Here is a 24003-nt window from a genome sequence, read left to right as displayed (position 1 = left end):
GCTATCCAAGTTAAACTTGTCAAAGATGAAGCAGTCACAACCTCACAGGCTCCATCCTGCAGTCACAAGGACGCCGTGCTGGGAAGCTGACACAAGAAGATGATGTTCACTCTTGGCTTCTCCAGGAGCTTGAGGAGCTGCCATACCTGCTTCCAGCAAGCCCACGTATCCCCTGCAGCTTTCACACCTCACCCCAGCATATGCACTAAGTTTCACTTCTTTTTTTCTCTCTTTCCTTTTTCCATATTCTTCCCATTCTCTCTCCTCCACTTCCTTTCAGTATTACTAGAAGAAACAGTCAATACAGAAGGATGGAGGGGAACATAAGACTTCATTCCAAGAAGCTGAATGCCTGTTGTACCCTTACTGTCCCTCCCTCAGTTAAGGTGTCCTTTCACAGAAGCAGAGGGACACACTTTTTGGTTCAGTCAGTTGTGGTTTAGGGTGTCAGGTTTTTTTCTTTTTCTAAGACTGGTGAAATGTCAGAACCAAACTACAAGTTACACAGATGTAACAACTGTATATTTTTGTGAGCTGTCCCTCACCAAAACTAGCCAAACTACTACTATTTTCATTAGGGATTCAAGTCACACCTACTCAGGACAAGCAGCATGTTAAGAAATATTTGTAACACTAACACTGCAATTATGTTGTGAAATCCCTTTTCAACTAAAGTATGCAATTGAAAAGAACCCAGCTCTGTTTTGAAGAACAGTTTTACTTCCTAAGGAGTAGTCGGTGTTAGTCATTTTCCATTACTCCATGCTAGCAAGTGATGACTCAGTGTTGACCATGAAGAGACAGACCAGCTGTGCTTAAATCCTACAACACACAAAGAAAAATACCTTGAAAAATGCAACTTTTTCTGTGGTGCTGCTATCTTAAGTTCATGACTCAGGTTACCAAATCTACCCTCAGGTCTAGGCAAGCCAGCAAATCTGACTGTGTGAACAAACCAATTTACATCAAAGTTACACTAAATAGGAGTCATGAGGAAATTGCAATACTGGTTTAAGAATTTATCTATGAACACACCTGCAAATTTTAGCTGTCAGTTTCTTCTGAAGAACTCCAAGAAGCCAAACATTACATTAGTATTAGTGCCATAAGGCAGTAAAGAAAACAATGATTTTATTTATGTTGTGACACTTAATACTGGTTTCAAACAGAATAATTACATTTGTGAGATGGCATCATAATACCACAAAAAAGCATGTTACAGAAACAAAGAGTTCTGGTAAGATGTCCATGTTTCACATGAGAGAGTGAGCTGTGGAAAAAGTATCTGCAGTTTCTATGAATTATGTACAAGCTGGTGGGAAAGAAACTAGACAGAAAAAAAAAAATCTATACACATGAGTTAAGGCTCTTATTTGCAAGTGATCTTCCTATTGGAAGCATACCGAAAATGCTTTCTCTAAACAGGATGCAGCTTGAGGACTTAAACCTGTGCAAGAAGCTTCACAATTAATGGTGCTGTGGAGCTCACTGTCCACATAAGTAAGAGCTGTGTTTGTTTCCTCTTTATACCACTCTGTATTGTACAAATGAGTCTCTACCATATGCACCTAAAGATAAGGATGTGCATGCAAGCTAAGTCCCCATCAAACGTAAAAAGAGAAAAAGCATTTGTTCTTGTTTCCATTCAGCAGGGAATTCTAACTGATACTTCTCAAGCAGAGGGAAATCAGACATCCCTTTGTAAAAAAAGCTATATGGAGTTTCTGGAGCCACTGCAAAGTAAAACTTGCCAGATGTAGCTTTTAAAATGCATCAAGGTATAAGCAGAGAAAAGCAAGTAAACCAGCCTTTCAATTAGAAGCAGTGTCAGGGACACTGGGTTCCACTCCTGCTGAGGAAGATGAAGAAGCACCGTGAACAGAATTTTTGCGAGCACTGAGAAGAATGAAGAGAATAAAGCGTTTAATAAAACCCCAAACTAAATCAAGTTTCAAAATGGCATCAAACTTGGAACTTAGGTGCTTGGTGGCAAAGAAAAAGAGACATCTCCCAGACAGCTCAAAATCACCTGAGTGATGAAGGGACCTGCTATACATTATGCTGTTCATTCAAAACCATCTTCATGCATTTGTGTACTGTACCTGCCTCAAAGCTACATACTCATTTCATTTAGGATTTTGGAAGCCATTACAGGAAAGGTCTTTATTGGAAGTTAGCAAAGTTTGTTGGTTAGACCTTGTAAGGTACAAAGAAACACTGCTGAGCACCAAAATGGCCTTGGACACAAGAAAGTAGGGGGTCAAGGAGGGCAGGATATTAGCTCAGGTAAGAGCTGCTGCTGCTGGATTCTACCTTAACTGCAGCTATGAAGTACCCATGTGTACTTAGCACAAAGTACAAGTGGTAAGTTCCACAGCCTCACAGAACACATCGGTGCTACCTGCACACATTGGTCAACACATCCATGCTCAGTCTGAAAGTGACACGGCTGTGCTGAGCGCTGCTGTGCTCTTGGCAGGACTTCAGTGCCCAGCTGCGTCAGGCCAGGCCAGCAGCTGCTTACTCTGAAATACAGATCAGTGCACACAGGCCAACACTCTGAACACTGCAAGCTGGTATATAAAGGGTACAAACCTAAAGTTTTGAAATCCTATTCTTGGGAGCCAAATTGAAAGCTTCAGTAAATGACTTGAGGAGTCAGAAGTATCTAAATGCTTACTCTTTGCCCTTGTTTACTCTATAGAAGTGACCACTTCTGATAGAAGAAGAAATAGCATTCTCCATTGTTGAAAAATTAGCATCACCACACTGGCCAGAATCAAGAGTTCAGCTCTTGTGAAAAGATGCTATTAATCTTGATTCAGGACCTTAGAAGATTAACTAACCCACAATTGACTACCCTGTTACCTGCTAAGGAGAGGAGATAGTTGGGAATGGCGCACTACAAAACCCAGTTAGCACAACTCACAGGTAGCTTTGGCAATGCATCCAGTCTAATGAATCACTCCTGTAAAAATCTTTCAAAGGACAGCATCCTATCGCCTTATTCACTCTCAATTTTTCTGGGACTCCAGGAAAGCTCACACTTGAGAATGCATATAACTGTAAAATAACTTTCATTCCTTTATTCAAACTTCACATATACAGTGGAGAAAAAGACATTTTAAAATAGATCCATATAATTATATGGATTTTTGCAACATATCAAATTCAGATCAAAATTAAGATATACACTGTATTTCATAACCAAGGTAAAGCTTAAGTGTATTCTTCATTTGTATAATAAAACCCAGGAACTACTCTGAATACTGGAACATTCACCAGTCAAATTCCACCCACTGAGAAGTTTTTACAGCAATTTGGAGGTGAAAAATCCCTCTTTACGGCTATATAACCACACTGTAAACAAGTATTTGAATTAGGCAGTTTCCCTTCTAGCTTCCAAAAAGCCTTCATTTTACAAAAGCAGTTGCTGTGAGTTGCAATGGACACAGGAAGATTTAGACCAGTGGTTTTCAGTATGGAAGTTGCCAACCCCAAACGAGTAGATCAACAGCAGTTATCTTTAATAAAGAACAGCCAGATCCTAAGCTCAGCACATCTTCACAGTCCTGATGTGTATTTCCTCGTGGCTGGGTGTTTTTCCTCAGGTGCTAACAGCACAAACACTGTTCATGCAACTGGAAAGAACCAAACATTTGAAACAAGAGCCAGAAGAGTAACAGTGGATGTGATTTTTAAGAGAAAAGCTGGAGGAAACTTGCATGTTCTCACAATAAACCAGGGTGAGCTCCACAAAACAACCAGTCCCGATGGAAGAGGTTATGACAGTTAAATGCAAAGTTCAAGTTAGCCGTTTCCAGTGTAAAAACATTCCCTCCACCAAATGTTAGTACTGCTTTAGTCAGAAACTAACAACCAATTCCAAACACTGCTCTTAAGAAATAACACAGCTCTTGTTCTAAAGACTGGGAAAGTGCAGGTAAAAACGTACTGAAATCTAGATTAACAGGTCAACACTTTACAAAAAAAAGTTGTAGGACTTGAATAATCCCTTTTTAAACTGCTTAACATATCTGATAAATAGCTTGCATGTCAATCTGATATATGCTGTACCATCTGGCTCTTGAATCCCAAAACTTTCCATATGAGACACCACATCTAGAACACTCTCAAATAAATAGTGAAAAACCAAAAGATAGTGTTTCAAAGCAAGAGTAACAGTACATCACGCAAGATAATCAGCGCTATACATACAGGGAATGCCATTCTGGTTGAACAGATTATGAAGCAGTATTCTCCATGAAATACTAGGCACAAGAATAAATCAATTAGACAGCTTTTTCTGCCTAATGGACAAGTCTAAAATTAACATTCTTGGCAATACAACATTGCAACTGATATGCTTCTTAAGAGCCTTAATTGCAAAAATCATGAAGCGATGTTTATATTTGTGTCTTTGACAAGCAGTTACAGTTCTGGACAGATTTCTTCTATGCTGTGTGCTCTACTTTCCAGCTGGTCACGAGTAACATGTGCTGCGTAAGAAAGATTACAAAAAATAGATAATTCTTCACACCCATTGAATATTTTCACAACACACACAAATATCCTCCTGAAATCATCTTTGCTTCTCCAAAGACAATGTTTGCCAACCCATCTTAGCAATGTATAAGCTTCTAGTTGGAGAGTGCAGAAACTTCTAAAATAGTTATTTCATCTTCATGCTCTAAACAGATGGCCAACACCACTGTTCAGCACACCAAGCACTGAGTGCTCACCACCCCTGGAACTGGGAGGATTTAACTCAGGCATTTAGAACTAACACATGAGGTTCCTGAAACACCAGCAAACATAGTATTTCCCAGGTCAAATTTCAGTTCCGTATGAGACACTTGAAATAAAAACCCCCAAGTTTATATGTGAAGGAGTACAGTCAGTTGTGTTTTCAGGAAGTTGTTAACTCATTGCTTTGAGCAAAAGCACAGCAATAAATCAGAGGAAACTTGTCTTTAGTGCTGATCAAAGAATACCTCATCAAAATGATGATATTCTTTTTAGAAGGCCAGTTAGGCTTGGGCATGAGTTAGATTTGGTAACATGCAGTTTAACAAGCAAACAGCACAGTTAACCAGCAGAACTGATTGCTGTGCGCTCCCAGCCTTCTCACTTAATTCATCTTTAGGGTGATGGTTGCCCTGGTTAAGAAAACACAACATATTCTGTATCTACCGAAGGCCTAAGGGCACACCCAGTCAGTGACAGCTCAGCTGCTGGGTGCCATCTGAGCAGGGTTAGCAGAGCAATGCAGCTAAATGAACCAGAAAGAGAGAACAAAAGTCTTACTGCTTGTCAACTGAACTGCTACAGACAACACCCTCTGGCTGATACTTTCGTGTAGCAGAAGATAGGTCTGAACTGAAATCATCATGCTTAAATTTACCTACATCAGGAATATTTCCTTCAGTGATTTAAAAGAGAATTTCTAAAGGGAAGGTTTTTATGGAGAGAAACAAAGGTCACTTCTGCTGGCAAAGTCTATTTATGTTATTCATGGAGTCATAAATAGCAAGTAGCCAGAGAAGCTGAAATGCTGAAGCAAGCAAATATAGAATTACAGAATGGTTTGAGCTGGAAGGCACCTTACAGGACATCCAGCTCCAACCCCCCTGCCATATGCAGTCTGTTACAACTTCTACTTTCTTTTCTACAAAAGAGCTTGGCTGCCGGAATCCATATGCATGGGTAAGGTATGGCTACTTGAGGCAAGAAAGGAATGATCCATCCATTTAAAACACTTCGTAGCCACAATGAAGGCAGGAGCAAAAATATACAAAGAGTTCTCACCATCACTGACTGGACTGGCCATCTTCATTTCAATCAGCAGGAAATCTCAGTCTGTAACCAAGAAGTGCAACTTGTGTTAGTGGACCTAGTGGTATCAGACAGGAGCCTCCTTAAGCCTGCCCTGAGTCTTTAGCCCCTTCTTTGAAAGCAGAGTGTAGAGATTAGAAGAGTACTGTTAGTTTTACTCAAATACAAACGAGACAGAATTAGAGGGTAGAAAGGAACATCAGATAAGAGAAGCATAGAATCTTTAAGGGATCTTCACGGATAAAAAAATTCCAAGTGAGAAGAGATTCTCAAATTGCCTGAAAAACAACTCAGGAGCCAGTAGAACCCCAGAGTCACAACAGACCACTAGGAAATGCCTCTTATGTCACATCTTTACCTGCAACAATTGTCAGTACTGCAGTCATGTTATTCCATTGGAATAAAAAGACATTGCATAGCAGCTCTCACTCACATAGAGTGACTGGTGTAATAGCTGAGTGGCAGCCACATCACCTCATGATCTCCACAACTTCCCAAGAACTCAAGTCATGGAAGAATATAGAAAAATACAGCTACAATACAACATGCAGAAAACCCAGGAGATTTTCTTTGCAGTTAAAAGCATCAGGACTGTTAGTCAGTTTAACAGAGTGAAGGCAAAACAAGCCATTGCAAAAATCAACTGCATCACCCAGTACAAGAGTAAGGAAACCCTCCCTTTTCTGCTCTAGACAAAAACACTTTAAAATACAATTTCAAGTCAAAGAGCTCTTTGAAAGCTATCCAGGTGAATAATCTTTCCATACACTGTTCTCAGGAACATGAATATTAATAGTATTTGATTACCTTGCACAAAGGAAACAGCCTAATTTTTAAATGCTCAAGTGCTTAATGTAACCAAAAGCACAGCATGACCAAAAAGTACAATGACAAAAAAACCCAAGCAACAAGTGTTAAAGCCATCTATTTGAGAAATGTTCTGTAGCTCTAATTAACACTTATGAATAAGAAGATTCTTCTGTACCCTCAGAATACAGATGAGAGAGCAATAAATAATATAATTTCAAAAAAGTTATTTCAGTAAAACTTTGACATTTACATAGCTATGTGCTGAACATTTCTCATCTCAGTGCAGGAATTTCTTAAAATGTGGGCAGTGGCAGAAGACTGGTTTATTAAGAGTTTTGTCCATATCCCATCATCCTTTGCCCAACCCTGTCACATAATCCGTCTGAGGACATTCAATTCACCAGCTGCTACAAAAGTGAGACCAGTACTTAACCTCAGAAGAACTGATCAAGGACAGGGATTAAAGGCTGTGATAGCTGATATAGAGATTAGGAGATAGCAAAACATGAAGGTTTAAGCAGAATGATAGAAAAGTGAAGAATTGAGAACTACATCAGGTTAAAGGAAAGTATTTCTACATGCTATGGTGTGGAGGTGAACCAGTTAGTTAACGGGTTGCTACACTGGCAGACAGTTACATTTATGGAATCTATTAGCCATGAGCAGTCTAAAATTGATAATTACCAGTTGTGGCTCTGAAGCTGGTTATGAGGAAGGTGGAATGGACTTCAACAATAGAGATGGAAAAATGCTGCAAAGGTCTGCCTTCTTTCCACTGGCGAATGCAGCTGGGGAGCGGAGTTGCCTCTGTTTTACAGCAGAGTGCAGAGAGATGGCAGCTTCAGGCCATGCAGAAGGGTCATACGGTTGGCTACTGGAGCCCTCCTTTCCCCTGGAGAGTGAAGTTCTAGTAAATAGCCATTATAAGGCCTGTGTTAAGTTACTGGATAAAGTCAGTCCAGTAATGGGTCTCAGACACATACCAAATGACCCTTTCAGAATAATTGTGAAGGAATAAGTCCTCCTGTAATAAATAACAGGACGCAAAGGTGCAATCCACAGAACTTAAACACGCAACTTTGCAAATCACCGTTTTATTGCGTGGGATTTAAATGAATTTTAGAAGAGTTCCTAGTTCACATGGTTGTGAAAAGCAGATGTGAACCAAGTTAAACCCATGCAGCATCTTCCCAAGTCTGCAGACCATGCTAATATCTCATAGCCTTGCCAATCACAGATGAACAAGGCTTACAGACTTCACTGCCACCAGTCTCATGAACAACAGATGTGTGGTTTTTTAATGCCAAAAACTTACTCGAAGTGCTGTTACATAAAGAGGTGGGGAGTGAACTGTAATTATTCACCAGAATACCACCACAAAAGTCTAAGACTTTTCACCCAGAGAGGAGTTTAAAGATGAAGGAGAAGGTGTCAGCCTCTATAGTTTTAGGAGTTTCCTATGAAGGGACAGCCCTGAAACAGGTTCCAGCAACAGCTCCCACCTAAACATCCCAGACTTCCAGTAGCTGCACTAAAAGCAAAGTTGAGAGTCTTATCCCATACTATAGAAATGAACATTTCTGCTCAAGGACAAGTCTATATTGAAGGCCTAACAGCAGTTTTACATTACAGTGTTCTTCCTCAGGAAGATAGATATAGTCCTCTCAACGGGGAGGAAACACTGATGGTAATTTCCCATTGCTGGCTACATGATGGATTTGGAACAGAATGGGAAATGACCCACAACAAAAAGCCAGGCTCTCCCATGTGGCTGCTAAAGTGTTCAGTACAAGACTGCTCCTCCTTTAAAAATGGTGCTGGCAACTTCACTAGCCAAAGTCAGTTATGTTGGGAAAATGGTAAGAAGCAGGAGGTGTTTGTTTTTCTGTTATGTCACAACAAACAAAAGCCTACATGCTATTTATCAACACTGATAGGTTTTTTTCCATGCTACAAATCTACCTATCAAGACAGTGTGCAACATTGTTCGTTGAGTGTTACATACATACTGTACTCCTTCTAGTCATTCTCACACTTGAGTATATTCATTTCCCAACAGCTCAAAGGGCCACCAGTACTTACAGGTGCTGTTTAATTAATCAGTAGCTCACCATGTTCGGTAGCTTCTGTACTCATTGTTTCTACCTCTGCAGCATCACGCATCTCTTCATCCTCATCGTCTTCCTCTTCTTCACCATGTAGTTCTTTTGCAATGAGCTGCCTTGCCAGTTTGATGTTTCTTCCTTCATTGTAGTGCATTTTTCTCTTCATTTCGAACTGTTTCTTTTTCTCTGTGGACAAATAAATGGAAGTACTTATTTCTTCCCTTAAAAAAAAAAAACAACTCGTATCTTTTTCATGGAGGAACTCACTGAATTAAAATTAGTGTCTTCAAGCAGTGGAGTGTTCTTTTAAGATGAGTCTGACTTACAAAAAGGATAGTAATTGATGGACTGGAACCTCTGAAGCACTTTTAAAAGGACCTGTTTGAAACTAAGAGCAAGTCTGAACCACGAGAAGCATCTGGTAAAAGTACACAAAACTCCAAGGCTTCACAAGCCTTGTTTCTAACTAAACTCAAGGACAAATTGAGACATACTGCTGGGATAGAAGATGAACTTTTGCAAATGTGTGGCTTGACTCCTGGCTAGCCACCAAAGGTCAGTTATGAGAAATATATTTACCACATGTGTAGAAGAAAATATTTTCCACTTTCCCCATGGCCTGAAGCCAACTCTGCTCCATATATTAAACATTAGCATTTCCACCAGTAATGCATTATAACTAAAATAAACTTTGCTTACTGGCAGCCCCAACACTTCATTTTTTCCTTCCTTTAGTATAGAAAGTTACACACCCAAAGTTGAGGCCAGGAAATTTGAGAAGCACCAGCTAGATAATACAGCCCTGAAACCTTAGAAGTACCGTTTGACTGTTCCCTCAAAACATTCAAGTCTGAGTTAACATGAAACAACATCTATGTTAAAGATGCTATTTGCTTTGGAATAACTGTAGACTTCCTACTGCATCCATCTACCAATTGCTTTGAGAACAACAGAAATATCATCTGTACATTTGCAAGCAATTAACAGCATTTTATTTGCAATGATACTCATTGAATTAAGTCTGCCTGAAATATGTTCAGATTAAGAACTACTCCTTCATCCCCAAACCAGAACTTCTTATTTGAGGTGTCTTAGCAGGAATTCCCACACCTTAAGCTTGTATACAGGGAGGCAGCCAACAGCAGCAAATTCCTGTTTATATGTATATCCCAAACCAAACATTCCTGATTAGAAACAAGCAGCATATTTGTTCAAACACTATCTATCCCTATTTTAAAATCACAACATTTCTCTGATAGTACTTCTTCTTCCCAAATATTTCTTACTGAAAATCTGAAACTATTTGTAGGAAAAGAGCCTAAACAAAAGAAAGAAAACAACTTATGCCTACCCTGTTCTTCAGGTGTTAATTCTTCATCATCTTCCTCCTCCTCACTGCTTTCTTCTTGCCTTGCTATAATCTTGGGTCCTCTACCTTCAGCTGCAGCTGCCAGTCTACATAAATCATGCAATACAAAATGTTGAAACAGCAAGTTTTTCACTATTTAAAATACATATTTCAGAACACTCATACAAATAGCTTTGTTCATTATTTTTGCCGTATTTATATGCAGTAACAACCTGCAAGAGGTTTAAATTACCAGTAGCACTATCAAACCCTGAAATCGACTTAATTTGACAATACCAAAAATGCAGCTTCTAGAGAAACCAGCAACAACTTTCCATAAAGAAAGTCTACCCCAGGAAAGAGCAGATTACCTTAACATTTAGACAATTTTTTTATTACAATACTTACTTTTTACTCAACACATCTGCTCTTAAGGGCTCATATTCTGAATCACTCACTGCATCCTCATCATCTTCTCCTATCATGCTGGGAGGGCAAACAAAAAGCTTTTTTTAGTAATTTGCTCAAGTTTGTAGTTTGCTCAAGAAAACAGTCAAAACCTTACAACATTCAATTAATTACAACACTCAATTAAAAGACTCCTTTAATGCTTTAAAAGCTTTCCAAATCTACTTTAAATATGGATATAACAGCATTATATTCTAGTACTGAAAAAAATAAAATCAATACAAGTCAGACTTATTTATTCCATTCAAAGTCTGCTAGAACAAACCTGCTAAACTTTGTCCTTTACACTTTGTCCTTTTAGACTGTTCTCCTTATTTAGAAGCTTTGTAGATCTGAGTATGTTGCATACACCCAGTAATACTACATCACCCACAAAGTAAGTCTTGCTCTAAATCCACAATTCCACCTGGCAGAATGCAGGACAACACTTTAGCACGCATACCTGTGGTAAGGAGTACTTGGCTCATCAATTTTCATCAAGCCATAATCTTTGCCTGCAGGGTGGTACGTAGCTATGATGTTCATTTCATCCCACTTCTGGGATTTTTTACTGAAATAAGAGAAGAAAGTTAAATTTTCTTATATCCTAAAACAATTAGTTCTGCTTTACCAGAGAAGGATTTTTTAAAACATCATCTGATCTCTACTACATACTAAGCACAAAAAATATTCTTATGACACACAGACATGTTCAAAGTATGACTACTAAATACTGTTCTATACATACTTAAGTCATGACAAATTATCAGTGCAACTTAATTTCCCTAACAAGTCACAATAGCTAAACAAAACTCAGTGATCTATAAACATATTCTTATTCATATAATTCAGAGACTCCTGTTCTTGTTCAATGACTATCTTGTAAATGGTTTGATTTTATAGCAGCTTGTAAAAAGAGAATTCTTCCCCTTACTACAACCCACAAGACTTCAACAGAACCCCATGCCTTTCAGTTCACCTCTGCTGAGGGAACTGGAATGATTATTAGCAAAACTGTTACATAAACAATAGCAACCAACAAATCCCCTCCTGCAGTGAAATAAGTAGCACAGAACAAGCTGGCTATTAATACTGCTTTTGTCATCCTAAATTGGAATCATAAGCTAACTGATTCACTGCTATAATTAAGCTGAGGTAGTTTCACATTTTATTCAGACAGGCACCAGTGATGCTACATTATTTAAAATTTTCTCAGTCAACCAGAAAATGTACCATTTTATGTAAATTTGAAGAAACTTAAGCTCACCCACACTGATTGCTCACTGACAAAATATATAAGCCACAAGGAAAGCAACTGTCTTGTGGCCAGAGGAAGAGCCATGTCTCCACTGGTCTAAAAGCCACAAAAAAATGTTTAATCAACACATACCACCATGTTACAGATTTTCTCTATAAAGGTTATTGCAACCTTCATATAAGGTAGTCTTTCCCTTAGATTAAGCCAATAAATTTAATTTTGGAATAATACAGTAATTCCACAATTTAGTATTACTTTACAAATTAATATATTCTTGTTGCAAAATATTAGTTAAGGAAGCAAACATTACAGGACTTCGTGGGTTTTGTGGGGGTTTTTGTCTGGTTTGGGGTGGTTGTTGTTTGGGTTTTTTCAGGGAGGGCGGGGCAGTTGGCTGGAAGACTTCCACTTAACTGCTTTTGTTTAAACACAGACCACTCCAGTAACAGTTCTGAAAGACACTCAATCTCAATAACACAAGTGCTCTTGAGCAGAATATTATCTGTAAAACAAACTTGATAAAGCAAAATTCCAAGCACAAACTACATTCTACGTTTACAGGATCACTACATAATACAATGTGGGGGGAAAAAAAACAAAGAAAAAAAAAGTGGGGGTTGATGCTGAATCCTACATGCCACAGGCTTACACTCCAGAAATTAATACAAATTGAGTGATCTTAATCCCCTCAGCATACAGTAGCCAGTGCCAAGGTCTCATGTTCGAGGCTTCAGGTCCATTTAATCATTTTGTGCAAACACAAGGATTGCAGCATAAGCGGACAACACGTGAGTCAAATCGTGGCTCTGGCAGGGCGGGGAGTCATGAGCTTCGTGATGACAAAGCAAGAACTCCAGTCTAGGAACGCCACTCATTCAAAGCTGTCTGGTTAGGAGTCGAAAAATTCCCGGTTAAACACAGCCTAAAGTTCATCCATGATCAACACAAGATGCTCACTCGGTCGCACAGTGAGGATTTTACCAGCCAGAGCACTCGGACAATGGTACATAGATAGGGTACACGGCCCCTGTAAAGAGACAGAGCACAGCTGACGAGGAAATACGACAGATGGGAGAAATTCCCATCACATGCTTTGTGTTCACTTGCCCAGAGCACATAAAGGTTTATAGCCCAGGCTCACAACTCCACCTAATAATAATACTGCCGGTCTTGGAACAATCCCTTTGGCATGCACTGTGCTGGAAATGAGACAGCCCACAGTAAGCAAGTCAGTGAGTCATAAATAAAAGACTGAACAGGTTTTTAGTGTCTTAGTTTTTCACACTCATTTTTTTAAACTCAGATTCCAACACTAAAAGCCTTGGCTGTGGAGCACCTCCCAAAGCATAACTTAAAGTCCACCTGAGGAAAAAAAAGTCATTAGTGGCAAAGAGACAAACATGTTATTTTACCCCTGCTTGGAAAAAGCCATCACAGGAGAATGACTAAGTGCTCTGAAAACTCACACCTCCCTCGCTTGTCTCCTGTTTTGCATGCTTAGGCATGTCTGCACAGCACAGCACTAATGACATACCTTAGGATCGTCACAGGGAAATGCATCCTGACACCCCTTCAAAGACAGAAACAGGAAATCTAATAATCTTCCTTAGGAAAATGAGATTTTAAAAATCTCAGAAATTATCATGTGTATTTTCTCACATTTCTAAAAATACACAGTAACTTCATTAGACACCACCCCTGTGTGGGCAGGCAAGAAATTTTAGCAACAGTAATAACCAAGGAACACCTCTCACACCTCACTTGCTCCTAGCATAGCAGACTCACCTCTTCCACCACAGCTGCTTGTGCACACGCACACACTTCCATAATTCCTTTGTAAAATATCACATCCAGTCGCTCACAGGCTCTTACAGGGGTCTGAAGGCAAAAAATAGTGTACCCCAGGAATGCCAAGAACGCATCTGCCATTAAACCACCATCTCAGCTCTTAGGATGCAGTTCCAGTGGCGTCCAAATTTCTCAAGCTTCCCTCTTGCATCGTATTTTCATTAAGGAAGTTTTCCAAACAATGTTACCACCACTAACAGCAGCACAGGGTCAGTAATGATGCAAGTATATGAGAGCTCTACTGAACATGGTGCTTTAAAAGAAGACAGCTGACACAGTAAGCTCTTTCATCTACAGGTATTTTTAAAGATATTCAGACCTGAATTTCAATATTAGAAAAAAGAAGAAGAATTACAAAAACAGATACCTTAATTTATTAACTAGTCTTTAATCTCAAAGGAAAATCACAACTGTACTACTTCCCATTCTTCAAAAAACAAAATTGTTTTGCTGAAATCAAAAATAACACTGTTATATTGATACACTGCCAACCAAAAATAATACCTGCACAGAAACCAGCTTTAAATACCCTGTACTGATCTTTCCAGGAAATCTTCTAATGCAGCCTGCCAGGTTTAGCCAATATCTTCTAACTTGCAAGGCAATTTCAGTATTAAGCTAACTGACTTTATTGGCTGACATTAGTAAACAGGAAATAGAAGCTGGACTCTAGCCCACTAACTGCTTCCCAGGAAATTACTGCATGCAATAACCAATATACCATACACTCATCAGTTCATACTCCAATTTCTACTCAGTTTTAAAGATGGTACAAAAGAAACTGCAGAAAATGAAACACAGGCAACCAACAGCCAGTTGTAAATTATGTCTGGTGTGGTACTAAACACATCAAGCTACACAGTATTAAAACTAAAGAAAAAGAAAAGAAAAAATCACATTTGTGTAACATATGCTACTTACAGTCACCTGCTTCAAAAACATAATCTCATTCATTCAGTTGAAAGTTTTCTCTCAAAAAAAGAGCAGCTAATACAAGCAACACTGCAACCCAAAACCTCTTCTTTCTTACCTTGCTGACTTTAGACTATATTCATGACTTAACTAGGCAACGATGAAAGGAATATTACCATAATAACAAAAAAAAACCCCAACAGCATGACCATTTTATTTTATCATTATTTCTCTCCTTGCAATACTGAGTGAGGTGTCAAAAAAAGAAAACTGTCCAAAGCAAATTTGTGAACACACAGTTCAGGTCAGACCTTGCTCATCATACCTTGATGAAGAATCAGAGCAACGGCAGGCAGCACATGCTAGGTGCATCAAGAAAAGTGTAGGATTCTTACCCATCAAGGACAGGCGCTGGCCAGCTAAAGACCACTCTTGCATATCTGGACTAACTCGGCATGTTACAATTAAACCCAGATTTTCACGTCATTCAAATCACAAACCACACATTCTCCTGTTTCTGCCTGGGCACATTCTCAAGTGTGAGATCTTTACGGATGGATCCTGCCCAGCGGAGAATATATCTTGATGATGTTTCAGCCCAGGAGCGGTCCCCTCTCCAGGGACACGCTTCTGATTACAAGAAATGAGCTGCCTATGAGAAGGCTGAGAATAAATCAAGCGCATTTCCCACACTGTGAGCTATCCCCGTAGCATCTATAAAACCCTTTGTGAGCTGCCACACTTGGCAGGTGACAGCCACTCCTCGGCAGGAGCCACGGCAACAGCTCCCGCCGGCCTCGTGCAGGCAGCGCTCCCCGCCTCCGCCCAGGTGCACAGCCGGCATCCCTCTGCTCCCAGCGGTGCTCCAGCCTCGGCAGGAGCTCCCACTGCCTGACCCCCGTGGCCGAGCGCAGCCGAGCTCCGGGCCCGCCGCCGCACGGGGGGCACGGCACGGACCCCCCGCCCCGCCCGCGCAGCATCCCCCCGGGCACGGGGCACCGCAGCAGCCCCGGCTGGAGACGCCGCCCGGCTGATCCCGCTCCGCGGGCCCCTCGGAGGAGCGGGACGGCCGGAGGGAGGCCCCGCGGGGACCACCACCACCGCCCACCACCGCCCACCACCGCCGGGGCCTCACCCGTGCTCATCCTCGTCGCAGGCCTGGTTGGTCCGCCGCGCCCCAACGGGAGCCCCCGACGATGCCTTGCTGCCGCTCTTCTTCAAGATGCCCTTGATGGGCCCCCGCCCCGTCGCCGAGGCGTCCGGTACCGAGGGCGCCTCCATGGCCGCGCCGCCCGCCCGCTTCCGCCGCCGCCACCGCCCCGGCCGGGCCCGCCCCGCGCCGGCGCCGCCGCCTCAGCCCCGCGCGCCCGCGCCCCCTGGCGGCCGGCGGACCCACAGCGCCCCCCGCCGTGCTCCCGCGCGACCGCCAGGGGGCGCTCTGCACGCGCGGGGAGTGCGGGCCCGGACAGATGGACACCCGGACAGATGGACACCCGGACAGATGGACACCCGGACACGGATACATGGACACGCGGACAGATGGACACCCGGACAGATGGACACCCGGACATGAATACATGGACATACAGACACAGTGACACAGGGACACACAGGCACAGAGATACACGGACACACAGACACACAGGGACACGGGAACATGGACACAATCACTGAATCGGACAGGTTGGAAGGGGTCACACTGCACAGGATTGTGTCCAGATTGTGCTTGAATATGTCCAGTGAGGGAGATTTCACACCCTCTCTGGGTAATCTCTTCCAGTGCTCCGTAACCCGCACAGTAAAGGAGTTCTTCCTCATATTCAGGTGGAACTTCCTGTGCATCAGTTTCTGCTTATTGCCTCTCATCCTAGTGGCTGGCACTGCTGAGAAGAGCCCGGCTCCATCTTCTTGGCATCTCCCCCTCAGATACGTACATACTTTGATGAGGACACATGGACACGGAGGTCTGGCATGTGCAGAGGGCCGGTGCCCACACATGGAGCCTGCACACTGGGAGCTGTGTGCTGCCCTGGGGGTGTCTGCACATCTGTGGAGCTCTTGGGACTGTGTGGGGTTTGAGCCAGTGTGGCACTCCCACATGCACTCGAGAGTTTCGCATGTGCAGGGTGTCCCATGTGTGTGCTGTTGTGCTGGGGACATCCTCTGCACGTGGCAGGACAGGCTGCAGCTGTGCTGTGGTGTCCCCGAGCTCTCTGTGCCGCCATGCAGAGATGCCCCTGGCACAATCTGTTTGCCAGAGCAGCTCAGGTTTGTCACAGTCTCTGTGGCCCAACAAAGGAGCCAGCATGGTCTCCAGAGTGACCAGGCATCTCAGGGTTTTGTCTCTGAGTGAAACACTCCTATTTCTCAGCAGCACCTGGAGATGCCAGTTCCCTGCGAGATCCAGGGGCAGTGGCTGCCCAGCTGATGGGGCTGCAGGTTCCCACCCCTAGGGCTCAGTGCCTGCACAGCCACTGTGCCGTGGCATTGCAGCACAGGGAATGAGTGCTACAGCAGCACCATCCATGTGAGAAGAAAAATAGGAACCCAGTGAAGCAGTGATGAAATGATTACACCCAAACTCTGACACACTTGGGAGCCACCGTGCATTTGTTTGTATCCTAGGATGTCCATCATCCTTAGAGCCTGAAAAATCATGTGGAATGCTTAATTCTGTGTCACAGGAACTGTGGCATTAGGATTTGAAAGTTTAAAGGGATAATGACTTAAACATGGCAGTTGTTTCTGGTCCCTCCCATCCTGGCCTCCTCTGACTGGCAAAGATTAGTGACATACTGGCTCTCTGCTCAGCTCCTGTAGCTCTCCCAGGGCAAGAAAGTGCTCTGCAGCACACCCATATCACCAGGGTCCCACCAAAATAAGTGTAGAATGTTTCCTGCAGATTTACAGCATTCTACATTCACATCAGTGTTTCTTCATGTCAATAAAAGCAGCAGGAGGTGGGGGTCACTGTCAGCCAAAGCCACAACACAAATTTGCTGGCATGGCTCAGATGGTGGAGGGTGCCCATACATCCAACCCTGGAGAGCTGGAAAGAGCTCCAGGCTCCTGGAACAAACCATTTCCCTTCAGCTGTGGTTGTTACATTCATTGCAGTCTTGTTCTGGCAGTGCTGTGGCCTCAGAGGAGGGGCAGGCCCCACACACTGAGCCCCCCAGCCTGCTGTGCAAAGGCTGTGCAGCTGGGAAGGTACAAAAGGCCCGAAGTAGGTATTTTTATTTCATTTTTAATGAGTTGCATGAATGCTATTCAAGCAGAGTTGTTGCAGTGCCTGCTGAACACCTGCCAGGGCAGATGCAGCACCCGCGGGCACTCGGCATGTGCAACAGCAGTGGGCAGGATGTCAGCCAGAGCCTGCTGTCTCCTGGTGTTCAGGGAAAAGCCTCTGGAAGAGAGAACAAGGGAGCAGCCCCATCTCTTTATGTCTGCTTACAAGTACAGTCAGAGCTGGTCCCTTGGGAGTGCAGGACCAATCTCATTAGAGGCAAGAGAAGGACACATATAGACACTGGGGATGGAGTGATGCTGAATCTCTGGACATTTTTAGATTTAAAATACAAAGGGCAAGATCTGATTTCTAGCAAGGAGGTCTGCTGACTTAGCAGCAACATATGCCTACATCCCTGCATCAGAAAACTTTCAAGACCCCCAGCCTCAGTTCCCAGGCTGCAGGATGATCTGGATGTTGCTGATGCTAAGGCAGTGCCCACAGTGTAGCTCAGACACTGTAGATTCCTGACAGGACCAGAAGCGTCAAGACGAAATTTGGAAACAAACGTGGGGCTGTGTAATGAATGATTTTTCCCCAGGACTAATACTTCCACATCATGACTCATACCCTTTCCCATCCACATGCTGGAGGACTCATAGCAACAGCAGAGTTTCACATCTGCACTTCAGGGTTTCTTTCTTTCACCCATTAAGACTGATTCAGTCACTTACACTGCAAAAGTCAGAGTGAGACAAAAAGAGGGGGAAGAGCAATAGAGGGAACAACAGCAAGGAGTGACTCTGGGCTGGCAAACTACTATTAGCAAAGAGGTTATTAAATTTCTCAGGTACATAGAGAAATTCTAATGGCTAATAAAGCAAGCAACAAAGTTTATCTCTGGTCTAGTGCTGTGTCACTACAAGCCAGGAGTTACATCTCAGCAGGGCAGTTGGCTTGATCAGTGGTCATCATTTTCTCGGTGTCAATCTTGTAGGACTGGAGAACACTCTTCAGGTGCTCCACGGTTTCTGGGTGCATTTCAGGAGCTCTTGACAGAATCCAGGCATAGTCCATGTGGAAGAGCCAGAGGATGTTAGTGCAGGAGTAAACCAGAGAGTAGTTTTCATAGTCGGTGGAAATGACCCAGTAAGGGGCAGCAGGCATAACTAGGAGAGAGGAGGGCACCATGAGTTCCATGTGTAACCATCTCTGGACAGCTCTGCAGCACCACAGCCACAGTTCTTGGGACTGTTCCCACTTTGGCTGCTGCATACTTGTGGTCAGTACAGGGAGCTATAATTTATAAAAGCTTTCCAGGACTCCTTGTTCTGCCCAGAGGAACTCGAAAAAGACACAAAGCCCTGACTAGGAAGGTCTTGCTGGGAAGTTAATGCGATGACCTGAACAGCTCACCTGGGCTGATGAAAGCCAGCCCAGCCTCACCGGGTGAGGGTGCAGGCTGCCGGGAAGGAGCTGTAGGACTGGGAGCTGACACTGGTGATAGGACGAGCACAAACCACCATCTGCTGCCATGGGGAACCCTGCCCTGAGGAGCCAGCCAAGCCCAGCGCTGTTCTCTGGGGCTCGTACCTGGTGAAGGTGGTTGGGGCTGCACATGCTGCAGGGAAACGGCTGCTGGTGTTGCTGTACCAGCACAGAATTAAGTCTGACTGTGCTCGTGAACAGTCATTTTACCTCCTTTGCAAGTACCCCTCCTCCAGCCATTTCTCCAAGTAATCCCTCTGTGAAAGAGAGCTATGAAACTGCCAAAGAAAAGGTGTGACGGAGCAGAATAAAAAGTGATCCAAGGGGAGACTGCAGCTCACTTTCTGGTGTTGCTGCAGACAGAGGAAAGCACTGTGCAATGTGGCACTGCACCTCAGCTGGCCCCTGTTGAGTGTTACAGTGACAAGGGAAGGAACAAGCAAACAAAACCATATTATTAATACTTATTAAAAGCCATTTGTACGTAGAGGCAGCGTGGGCAAGTAGCTGTACTGCTGTATGCAGAGAAACAAGCTTATTCTTGGTTCATGCAGCACTGAGGGGCTGCCTCCCCCACCTCCCCACCTCCCCACCTCCCCATCCCCATCTGTGAAATGACCTGGAGGGATGGCAAGGCTGCTGATCTTTCTTGCTTTGAGATCAGCTGGTGAAGAGTGCTTCACCACTGAGGGGGCTGTTGCTGTAAATGGCATATCAGTGTCACCAAAACACTGCCTGCTGGTCACAGTGTCTCTTTTAACCCTTTGCTGCTGTGCTGAAGTCACACGGGGAGCTGTACCCATTGCTTTGCTGTCTCTGACCCCTGGTGCCGTGGCACAATGCTCAGACAACAGCACTGCCAAGGCCATGGACACTGGGGAGCCTCCCCACACACACTTACACCAGTTAAAGCGGACACCCAGCTTGGCCGGCTGCTTTACATCCATGTGCATGATTTCTCCTTCAGCTTCATTGATTTTGCCATTGGCACTAAGGGGAGAATGACAAAGGTGAGAAATAAAGCCAGGAAGGAAGTGGAGATCATTTTTTTTTCACTTCCACTAAATCATCCCTCCTGACACAACTACCTGTCAAGAGGTGGCTGAAATAGGTACTAGTAAAGCGCAGCATCCCTGAGGATGGTTTCAGCAGCACCCAGGGCACAGCAGGTCCTGGGCCAGGCGCAGCTGGGAAGATGGTCTCCCAGGTTAAACCACCCCAGCAGGTCTCCAAGCGTCCCTGCCAGCAGGATGCTCTTTGGTTCCAGGGTGACAATAACAGAGAAGAAGGAGAGCAAGACCACTCTGCACTGGATGGGAGGAATCCAGCATGGGAGGATGGGAGGATCCCATCCACAATCTTGGATGTGCCAGGGAGCAGCTCAGCTCCTGATAGTTGTAGAAGGCACATATTCATGTCTGTTTATTCACCTGTGTTTTTTCCAGCTCACTGCACATTCCTCTGCACACAAATTACCTGTACCAGTATGGTGAGCCAGGGTTTCTTTGGCTGCTGGTTCAGAGCACTGCCCTGCTGGCAGCAAGCCCTAAGACTTGACCTGCCCATCTTATAATTGCATTTTTGCACGGATGCCTCAAGACCTGGAAGCTGCCTATCAGGCAGGAAAGTTCCATGCTTCCCTGTAAAACAGGAACAGCCAAGAAGGCAGAAGCGAATGCTGCCAGCAACAGAGGTCAAGGGGCTGATGCTGGAGCCATGCACAGTGCACACCTGACCCAAAATATCCCCAATATTTCAGGGTCCTGAGCTGCTGCAGTAGTGGCAGCAATGGTTGGATTAATCTCACACAGATTAATGCAGGCACAAATGAATGTCCAGCTGTTTGCCAGGCACAGCCCAAGCACTGGAGCTGCTGAGACAGTGCTGGGCACCCAGTGAACGGCAGGGATGCTGCTCTGCTCCAGACACAAGGGATGTGTTCCTACACTGTTGTTATTGTGAGCCAGAACAAAGTCCCCATGCCATGCCAGGAGCACAGGGGACAGCGCTGTGTTCGCTGCTCGCTCCCTCTCATCCATTCAGCCCCTCACAGCAGCAGCCCACAACAGCTCAGGCTGGTGATGGAAACAGATGAATTAACACTGGCATCTGTCCATGCAGAAATCAAGGAGGCCTCAGGATAATTGCAAAACGTCCTAATTTCCTAATAAAGGGAAAAGCATTCACTTTACCACTGATTTAAACTGACAATGATTTCTGATCCCCTTTCATAGTAGTTACTACATGTGCAAGGTAAATGCTCCAGAAATAGGCTGACAAATATTTAAGCAAAAATTAGTCATGTGCTTCACCTTCCCTGCCCCTTTTCCCTGTGTCTCTTTTCTCTGGAGCAGAGAGGAGCACAGGGCACAGACACTTCTGAGCATGGAGGAGCTCAAGGAGGTAGCTGCCATCCCATGACCAGCCCCATGATCTCCCCCAGAATGGGACCCAGGACATCCAACTTCTCAGCCATCTCTGGGGCTGACAAATCTGTCAGGGGGGAAATCCAGGCAATTTTATACTGAAGTCACCATGTAAATTTGATCTATTTTCTTATCACTCACCTTGGACAATGAGACAGAGACCTGGTGATCGTCAGGTTACTGGCAGGAATCAGAGACCCAAATCTCTCAGAAGAGCTACCACAACCACAGGGTGCCTCCCCCAGCACCCACAGCCCCCAGACAGGCAATTTAGAGAAAAATGAACCCCCAGCACAGCAAGAGAGGTGACAGGAGTGCCACTGCCACAGTGAGCACATGGTCCAAACACAAACACTTACAGCATCTCCTTGTTGATCACCTTGAACTTCCCGTTCTCCTTCAATGAGTAATTTGCCTGGACGCAGCTTCCTTTCTCAAAAGTTGAGGGCAGCTTCTCTATCTCGTACCATTTCCCCAAATACTGACAGAAGAAAGTTTAAAGACGTGTTTTTAACATGAGTGGGCTGAGGCAGAGCAGTCTGGCTCCTTTGTCAGTACAGTTTTTGCCCCTCAGTGGTTGGGATTGGGGGGTAAGCAGAGCTACAGACCCAGCTGGCAGCTGTGGCACAAGGTGTGACCAAACCTGCCACCACCCCCTGCACCCAGGCAGTTTGCTGTCAGTCCCATGCCCCCTTAGCTTAACTCACTACCTCCTATGAGAATTTTAGAAAACTTTTCACACCTTGTTGATATCAAATTCTTCTTGAACTGATGGATCTGGGCATGGTCCCACATGAAATATCTGGCCTTTCCCAATGTTGAAGAGGCTGAGCAGGACCGAGAGCCGCACTGCTGTGCCCAGCATGGCTGCACTGGGAAGCAGGCGGGAAATGGACCTGGGGAGAAGGAAAATAGCTGAGCTGGGGCCTCCCTGGAGCAGAGCTTTGTGTGAAATACAGCACATGGGATAGGATGTGCAGCAGGGCACCTCAGGGGCACAACAAGGAGGAAAGGATCATGAGAAGAGCACAAAGGCACAGTGCCAAAGAAGTCCCAAGCCCAAAACAGCCATAAGCCCTGCCTGTGCCCAGGCTGTGCCAAGCAGCTCCACAAAAAGCCAGGCAATGCCTGGTGAGAACACTTGTACTCATCACCCACATCTGGCACCTAGCAAGATGCAGGGGTGACACATGTTCAAGGACCCACAGGAGCATCACTGTTTGTCCAAAGCTGAGGCAAGGGGAAATGCAGGGATGTTTTAAATGCTTTAAAATGGTGGAGCACAAGGAAGATATTCCAGAGCCAGGGCAGAGCTGGGGCCCTAGGACATGGAAGTGAGCGGTGTACACCTGCAGTGTACATCTGCATGCCAGGAGGGACATCCTCAGGTATGCCAGGGCTGCCTGACACTGCAACATGGTGGGAGAGACAGTGCAGCTGCCTCTGGAGGGGTCTTTGTGTGCCAGGATATACACAGCACTGCAAGGTGGGGAAGTTGGTAGAGATTCAAATCAGCACCAAATACAACATGAACCAACCCCCAAAAGCATGGAATGGGGAGGAAAGGACAGGTTTTCCTGCAGAGCAGAAGCAGGAGCTGTGCTGCTTGCACCCAAGTGGTTGCTGGAGCCAGGATGCTGCCCACATTCTTTGGGCTCTGCTTGGGCAGGTTGGCATGTACAAACCCTGCAGCACTGGGCTGCTCTGCATCTCTGGCTAGAAACTCCTCTACAGGAGCAGTGGTAACATTTTCCCCAAGTTTAAAAGAAAAGCCTAGTCTGTCTCCAGCTGCGGGCACAGGCCCCGCTGCAGACCCAGACAGTTCCCATTTTGAATCTCTCAGTTGAGACATACCTTGGTGGATGTGGCGCAGTGATGCTCCGCAGAGGGCCAGGGCGGCAAGGAACAGCTCTGTGGTGAGCTCTCCGCTTCTCTTTATAAGAGTGCTGGGATCATCATTATTCAGCTCTGGCACAAGCCACTCCCTGGTCCTCGACGTGTTTAGGTTTCGTGCCAGGCTAGTCAGCTGCCTTAGATCTGCAGCTGGTACGAAGCTGGAGATGGGCTGCAACTTGGCTGCTCACCCAGGCAAACAAAGGCACCCCACGTGTCTGGATATCGCCCTGCAGCTGCAGAGCTCTGCCTTGCAGCCGCTCACCAAAGCCTCAGGCCTGGGTGCAAATGGCAGGGGAAGGGGAGAAGTGCCACAGCCTTTGAGAGGGGCTGGGGACAGCAGCAGCTCCCATCCTGCTCCCTCTGGTCCAGCAGCAGCCATTACCACGCTCCCATAGGGAGAC

General features: G+C 44.6%; 2 protein-coding genes across 3 annotated transcripts; both read right to left on the bottom strand.

Moving 5' to 3' along the window:
* Positions 1-1097: 1097 nt before the first annotated feature.
* On the bottom strand, positions 1098-15891 carry PPP1R2 (protein phosphatase 1 regulatory inhibitor subunit 2). 2 transcript variants are annotated; one of them, XR_007205699.1, is made up of 8 exons: positions 15699-15891; positions 11009-11116; positions 10507-10584; positions 10102-10205; positions 8757-8936; positions 7330-7537; positions 5809-5859; positions 1098-4499 (listed from the first exon to the last, which is right to left on the bottom strand). XR_007205699.1 is itself a non-coding variant. In XM_048314307.1 (7 exons), exons 1-6 carry the CDS (start codon positions 15842-15844, stop codon positions 5855-5857), a joined length of 621 nt encoding a protein of 206 aa, XP_048170264.1. In that variant the 5' UTR covers positions 15845-15891; the 3' UTR covers positions 1098-4499; positions 5809-5854. The 2 variants fall into 2 exon arrangements, 1 of the variants encoding a protein (XP_048170264.1); XM_048314307.1 differs by lacking the exon at positions 7330-7537.
* A 1903-nt stretch (positions 15892-17794) lies between these two features.
* Positions 17795-23709, bottom strand: APOD (apolipoprotein D). The gene is made up of 5 exons (XM_048314943.1): positions 23561-23709; positions 22449-22602; positions 22066-22187; positions 20182-20270; positions 17795-18961 (listed from the first exon to the last, which is right to left on the bottom strand). Exons 2-5 carry the CDS (start codon positions 22569-22571, stop codon positions 18726-18728), a joined length of 570 nt encoding a protein of 189 aa, XP_048170900.1. The 5' UTR covers positions 22572-22602; positions 23561-23709; the 3' UTR covers positions 17795-18725.
* Between the last annotated feature and the right edge of the window lie 294 nt (positions 23710-24003).

Source organism: Corvus hawaiiensis, chromosome 10, assembly GCF_020740725.1.
Source record: "Corvus hawaiiensis isolate bCorHaw1 chromosome 10, bCorHaw1.pri.cur, whole genome shotgun sequence".
Taxonomy (NCBI): domain Eukaryota; kingdom Metazoa; phylum Chordata; class Aves; order Passeriformes; family Corvidae; genus Corvus; species Corvus hawaiiensis.
Note: the sequence above shows the minus strand (reverse complement) of the source record. Positions and strands in the feature narration are given on the sequence as shown.

What these genes read in the sequence shown, in the direction of transcription:
- PPP1R2 (XM_048314307.1), bottom strand. Translation starts at nt 15,844, where the DNA reads ATGGAGGCGCCCTCGGTACCGGACGCCTCGGCGACGGGGCGGGGGCCC. An exon ending in TGCGACGAGGATGAGCACGG is followed by an intron (nt 11,117 to 15,698) that starts GTGAGGCCCCGG and finishes CTCTTATTTCAG; the next exon opens with TAAAAAATCCCAGAAGTGGG. An exon ending in GCAGATGTGTTGAGTAAAAA is followed by an intron (nt 10,206 to 10,506) that starts GTAAGTATTGTA and finishes TGATTTATGTAG; the next exon opens with ACTGGCAGCTGCAGCTGAAG.
- APOD (XM_048314943.1), bottom strand. Translation starts at nt 22,571, where the DNA reads ATGCTGGGCACAGCAGTGCGGCTCTCGGTCCTGCTCAGCCTCTTCAAC. An exon ending in GTGATCAACAAGGAGATGCT is followed by an intron (nt 20,271 to 22,065) that starts GTAAGTGTTTGT and finishes TTCTCCCCTTAG; the next exon opens with TGCCAATGGCAAAATCAATG. An exon ending in GGGTGTCCGCTTTAACTGGT is followed by an intron (nt 18,962 to 20,181) that starts GTAAGTGTGTGT and finishes CCTCTCTCCTAG; the next exon opens with TTATGCCTGCTGCCCCTTAC.